This window comes from Micromesistius poutassou (assembly GCF_964030765.1).
Source record: "Micromesistius poutassou genome assembly, chromosome: 12".
NCBI lineage: Eukaryota > Metazoa > Chordata > Actinopteri > Gadiformes > Gadidae > Micromesistius > Micromesistius poutassou.
Window position 1 is genome coordinate 12,813,587 of NC_140282.1, and position 6,766 is coordinate 12,820,352.

The 6,766-nt window shown below is 43.9% G+C and overlaps 1 protein-coding gene across 1 annotated transcript in view; it reads left to right on the forward strand.

The window, feature by feature from the left end:
• The window catches only part of slc7a9 (solute carrier family 7 member 9), a gene marked incomplete at its 3' end in the record, with an annotated part of 28,344 nt that extends 27,457 nt beyond the window's left edge, over positions 1-887 (forward strand). The window contains exon 10 of the mRNA XM_084476352.1: positions 871-887. Coding sequence (XP_084332478.1) covers positions 871-887 — 17 coding nt within the window. The remainder of the gene's footprint in view (positions 1-870) is intronic.
• Positions 888-6,766: the final 5,879 nt, after the last annotated feature.

A 6,766-nucleotide genomic window follows, 5' to 3' on the forward strand; every position in this document is an offset into this window, starting at 1 on the left:
GTTAACAATAACGCTTGTCCGCGATCCAACCCCCCCCCCCCCAACAATCGTGCCCGCAATAGCGCTCGTCCGTGATCCAACACCCCCCCCAATATATATTAGTTCAGTGTATGTATAATCATTTTGTCATAGAGGCTACTGGGGGCTGTGTGTGGGCCCTAGCGGGCTGTGGGCCCTTATAATTGTCATAACCTTTCCCCCCTATACGACGACGCTGCACACACACACACACACACACACACGCAATCGTCTAATTTGTGTTATTTTCCAATACTGCCATGTTTTCTTGCTATTTTAACAGTGTTTTTAGACCTTGTATTTCACTCTCCTCTCTCGTCGACAAATATGAACAAAATATAACAATCTCAAAGAGCTTTTCAGGGTTTCATTCTGCCTTATACACAAACGCCACTGTTTTCTCTAAAACATCCTCTCTTGTCCCCTCTCTCTTCTGTTCCTCTTGCCCATGTCCAAGGATGTCCCTTGCCCAAGGCTTTACTCTGTATTTTCTTTGATCCCTCTCCTCTTCCTCATCCCTCCTCCTCCGCTTCCTCCATACCTGTGATAGGCTCTCCTCTCCAACTTTAATAGAGCAACTTGAAGATCAATATTTTATGCTTCCATGTGCAGACTTTGACTAGCCAATGTGGCTGATGACATATTTATGAGTCTACATAAACACATGTGCACTTTTCTCTTTTCTCGTGTTTCCATTGGACAAGCAATAAGCCGTATAGCAACAGATATGCCTGTGTGTTTGTGTCGGCGTGTGTTAAATTGTATTTGAGAATATGCGCTGCATAAATTCAGGGTGGAGCGATCGCATATAGAAGTGCGGGGCTTGCTAATTCCTCGCTGTGCGTGTTCCAGTCGTGCCCCAGCTGTAGTTGCTGGCTGTTTTGAGGTGCTTTGATCAGCATATACAGAGAGGTGGAAGAGAGCACCGCTATACGTCCCGGCCCCACCGCACGTTCACCACGCAGTGGGAGAGATGGGCTTGATGTGTGGGTGTGTGGAGAAGAAAGGGTCAGTTAAAGAGAGAGAGGGGGGGGGGGGGATAAGAGTGAGAGAAATGGCATGTATTACTATAGAGTAAGAGAGAGAGAGAGAGAGAGAGAGAGAGAGAGAGGGAGAGAGATAAGATCTAAGAGTGAGAGGGTAAGAGTGAGAGAGAGAAATGGCAGATAACCCGATAGAGAGAGAGAGATAAAGAGAGAGAGAGAGAGAGAGAGAGAGAGAGAGAGAGAGAGAGAGAGAGACGGGGCAAGATCAAGCAGGAGCGCTGGGTAATTAGTTGGTGGACATGTTGGCCTGGGTATCGATGAGGGACGGCAAACAGCTGCCGCTGGCCGCCTGGTGGTCAGTTGGACGTTCACCCTGGCCGCGTGTCTTCTGAACATTGGCCTCCAGCTGCTGTTGCCTCATCACAGCAACATTAGCATCTCTATGATGGCAGCCAAGAAGGATTTCCCAACTCTGTTTGAAGCGTGTGTTTTTAAGAGTGTGTGTGCATGTGTTTAAGTGTGCATGAGTGTGTGTGTGTGTTTGTGTTTTTAAGTGTGTGTGTGTGTGTGTGTGTGTGTGTCTGTGTGTGTGTGTGTGTGTGTGTGTGTGTGTGTGTTTTGGTGCGTAATAACAACAGGCAATATCCGGGCCTATGTATCACATGTTATGAGTGTTTAAGTACATGTGTGTGTGTGTGTGTGTTTTGTTTAAGTGTGCATGTGTGTTTGTGTGTCTGTGTGTTTTTACATGTGTGTATCGGTGCATGTTGGTGTGTGTTTGTGTGCGTGTGTGTGTGTGTTAAAAGAGGAAGGAGATTATTATACACTGAGATCACAGTCCTTAACATTATATGACTCAATAGAAGAACATGCATGCTGAAGAGCCATCCCCCTGTTGTGTTGTGACTGAACGAGGCAAAAAGGTGTGCAAGTGTGCAATACCTACAATAACTACTATTGATACCAGCACATTATTTATTGATTTATTTATTTAGTTGATAGGGACAATGCTGATTGATTGGAAAAAACAAGTTTATTCTATCTGTTGCCATGTATAGCACATGAATGTGCTATACACATGTTTCTTTCAGGTGGAAAGAGAGTCATTTTTAAAGACATGTTTCCTCCCTCAAACCACATCATAATTGTTCCGCACTAATCACCTTGTCCAAAGTGGCCACTTATTGAAATCCGTAATTTGGTCTCCACAGTCATCTCACTAACCTGGTGAAAACGGTTAGCTCTTCAGATCTATACGCCTCGAGATGTTTCCTTGTCCTGCTGTCAATAAGTATAACAATACCAAACACATCTCTCCAGGTGAGCCATTATAAGATCGGAAAGGCCTTAATTTATGGCCCAACATGCCGATATAGATTTCCCATGCAATCCAACCAGAGCTGTGTTTTTGGAGGTCTCTGCCTCTCATATTAGCAGGCGTGACTCGCCGTATCAATACCAAGTAGTGCAGAAGCGTAGCAGACCCCCAATCAACATCTGCTGTTCAGGGTTTGAGTTTATTGACGACCCGGCTGTACGATGACATACTTTCCGTTATCGGTTAGAATCAAAGAACGACTGAACGGTTAAAGGAATTCTGTAATGCTCAGCTTTTTCCAATATAGGAGAGTACTTCTTAGTAAAAAATGCTGGTCGGCAACAACAACTCAGTTTTCCTCAAAGAAATTTGAGAAAGCCCAAACAGGGTTGATGTTTTAGACTGCAATTATTTTAAAGCATGCATTTGAGGGAGTACTCTCTTAGAAATAACCGAGAGTGATGGTTCCCCTGCAAGGTGTTTATTTGAGAAATTTCATTTATTGATTTATTAGCCTCAGTTTAATGTTACATACATGGTAATCTACATTAAACTAAATTGGCTCCTAACTGTATTTCATGCTATTTTGGTCATGTCTACGTTTCCAAAAATAAGATAACGTTTTTCTAACAACATTATGTAAATAAGCTTGCTTAAAGCCAGATGGGGCAGTGTGAAGTCACCATTGTGTCTACATTTTACTTCTAACAAGGTGGATAAAAACAAAGAAAGACATGACATCATGGTACATTTAGAGGTCAGAGATGTGAAAGATCGCGAAGGTGTGTGGGAGCCCTTGTGGAAGAAAGGAACTTGTTTGAATCTCAGGCCTCAACGTTTCTTTTGTGTTGTTCGTGAGGGGGCCTTCACGCTGTCCCCCTACACTGAGGATCAAAGGGTCTGCAACACAGCACATCTTGCCTGCTCAACACACACACACAAGCGCACACACACACACACACAAAAAGCCCGGAGATATAGGCCTTTATGGCCTGTCAAACGTGAAATAGAAAGAACTTCATACATGACAGAAAATCGGCGTGCGTGTCGAGGGACAATATATCATCTCCACGGAAATTCGTGAGACTGCACCGCTCTACGTGCTTTTTAACCACGCCCCGGTTCCTCAGCCATCTTTGATCAGGCATCTCATTAATTTGTTAACTTCTCGTGTTTATCTCAGAACGGGGGGGGGGGGGGGGGGGAGGGATGGTGGAGAGAGGGGGGGGGGGGGGGGGGGAATGGTAAGCAGGGTATGAAAGGAGGAAGAGGAGGAGAAGGGGGAGATCTTTGAAGTAGCGACTCTGCGATTCCCTGGAGGACTGCCAGGCCTGAGGGTGGACCGAGCAGCGTTTGGGGAAGCGGCAACCGCTCAACTCTCTCTCACATCGGGGGCTAAACAGGTGCCTACTCTCTGCTCTGTTTTTAGCTTGTGATTAAATAGCATACGTTAAGGTCATATCCAAATAGAACCATTCAAGACAGGGCAAAAGGCTTAACCTCTGTATAGGTTGAAACATGCACAAGCAAGTATCAAAGATATTGGAAAAGGCACGGCCGCAATGCTTGGCGGCTTGAGCCCTGAAGGGCTGCTTTGAAGGGAGTCTAGGATCCCTCTGCGGTGCGTCTTCTTTCCCCAAGTAGCTCATGAACTAACCGCCATCTATGATCCTTCCACCCCGGACCCATTCATTCCTTCCCCCTGTGGAGTTCAGCAGCTACTGGTAACCAGAGGGCTATTCTCACAAAAGTAAAGTTCAGATTTCTTTCAAAAGTCATTGCAAGGTGAATTCTGATTATTTTTTTCTAAGGCAGGAGAATCAATTTCTGTGAAGATATTTGGACCAAAAGGTCAGGTCAATGAACGTTAATTATCCATTGCATTTATAAAATGCAGATTGATATAATTAACGCACACACACACACACACACACACACTCTCTATCTCTCTCTCTCTCTCTCTCTCCCTCTCTCTCTCTCTCTCTCTCTCACACACACACACACACACACACACACACACACACACACACACACACACACACACGTGCGATTTGATTAGTTGTCGCTATTATGGTACTATTTGAAGCTGTGCAATCTAGTTGTGATTTTGAATGAACAATTTAAACCTCTTCAGGGGTACCAATGCGATGTCCCTTAGAGAAAATCAGGTTGTCAAGTGGTCTGAAGAAGCATGTGTCTTGTGCTGGGAGTTGATTGGGGGACAAAGGGACAACAGCATTTGACAGTTTTTTTTGCAGCATTATTCATCCATAAATGAAAGCGAAAGAGAAATAGCTATTTAAAAAATATGAGACTGATGTCACATGACATTGCATATGCAATTGCATTGGTGAATCATCTGTTCTCAGTAAATAACTCAAAAATAAGATAGGCTGTAAGAATGTGCAGTTATATATTAATAATATTACGTATATGTGTAAGATAAGATAATATTAATATATAATTAATATCTGATACACTAAAATACAGTTCTTATACAATAATACATTCATTTTGTAAGGCACTTCTCCAAATACACACTCGACAAAGCAGACTCAGTAAGGCTGCTGAAACCAGCCATCATCAATCAAGTTAATGTTATGTTACTTGCTGCTATTTTATTAGAATGAAATAAAATAACGTGAATAAAGGGGACTTAACATAGGTCAATACAACTTTTGTACATTGCTTCTACATGAACATGATTTCTTGTAAGATCGATTTTCCCCGGCAATGACGGTGGAGACAACTGCTCCCATGATCCCGCGTTACTTCAGGACATCATAAAACAATCTTTTGTTAGTGGTGTTATTGAGACATTAAAAGCAAGAGTTTTGAGGGAAGACTTGAAGGAGAAGATTGAGGTGGGATCCCGGATGGGTTTGGGGAGACGTACAGAGGGAGGGGGCAGCGATGGAGAAGGCCCTGTCACCCAAGGTTTGGTGTTTGGTCATGTTGGGAGGTGCCAGAGGGTTTGCATCAGCGGGTGTTCTGTAAGCAAACATGGAGGTAGGAAGGAACCAGATTATGGAGAGCTTTGTAGGTGTTGAGGAGCAGTTTGATGTCAATGCTAGATTACAGATGTGAGGTGATGTTGGACAGTGGAGTCATCAATACCGACGGAAACATTATGGATCGATTAAGTGAGACAATGATTTTCATTTTGATTCGATTTCGATTTTAAGTTCCAGAATGTTGCTTGCATCCAGTTAGGATTTATTTTAGTTTGAGAGGGTGGCAGTGGTGGTCGTTTTTATGGAGATGTAGTGATGGGTGCAATCAAGGTAGCACTGGAAATGAAGACCACGATGGTTGATGGGGTGGCCAAGGGGGAGCAGGTAAAGAAAGAGGAGGAGAGGACTAAGCACTGAACCTTGGAGGACACCTTTGGATACAGGGTTCTGTGTCAGGTTTCACTATGCATGGCTGTGGTAAAGAGAGAACAAATGGTTGGTCTTTGTCTGTGCATGCTATTCATTTACAATTGGTCTACTTCTAGAAGTTTTGATTATGGTATGGTATAGATTTTAACAAAAGATAGGCTGCTAGTTGGTCACCATTCTGGTCATTACGTTCGAAGTCTATGATGACCGAATACAAAACGTCTCAACTTTTTATCAGAGACTGGAGACCGTTTTCAACACTTTTCATTCAGTCCTTCTAGTTGCAGAAATCGCTGGTGCTAGGCTAGCGCAACTCGCGGGGAACTGCTAGCCTGCCAATAAAAACAGTTTTACCCACTCCCGAGGCAAAGCAATTATAATGCCAGACTATCGATGTAAATGTCTGTGTTGATAGAATAGTGTTAGAAATAAACTTACCCTTGCATCGCATTGCATTTAGTTTATAATCCCTGTAGTTGGAAGCAAGCTACGGCAGCGGCGGACTGATATTACCTGGAGTGCGCTCAGAGCCATTGCTAAGCTTTTGGGGGCCCTACGCGCTGACACAGACATTTACATCGATAGTCTGGCATTACTTTGGAGTGGGTAAAACTGTTTTTATTGGCAGGCTAGCAGTTCCCCTCGACTTGCGCTAGCCTAGCACCAGCGATTTCTGCAACTAGAAGGACTGAATGAAAAGTGTTGAAAACGGTCTCCAATGATAAATAACACACTGGCTCACTTGGAAATGGGACCCGATGTCCAAAATCCTGAACTATCCCTTTAAGGCTATGAAGGCAAAATTTACATGTTTTGCCTTTGATTTTTTACATACAAAGCGTATTGCCGTAAATTATGTAATTAGCGAACCAATCACAGCCCTAGTGGCTGCATCGCCTCAATGCAAGGTTACAATTTTTGGGAGGCACACATCAGGCCCTTGCGGTGGACGCAAGGAGGGTCTGCAAGGACGTAACGGGCCCATAATAACCCTGTTGCATTGCGTGAACGTGGGACCATAATCAGCCCTTTAGGTCTAACAGGAGGAGGTTGTTGAGGGA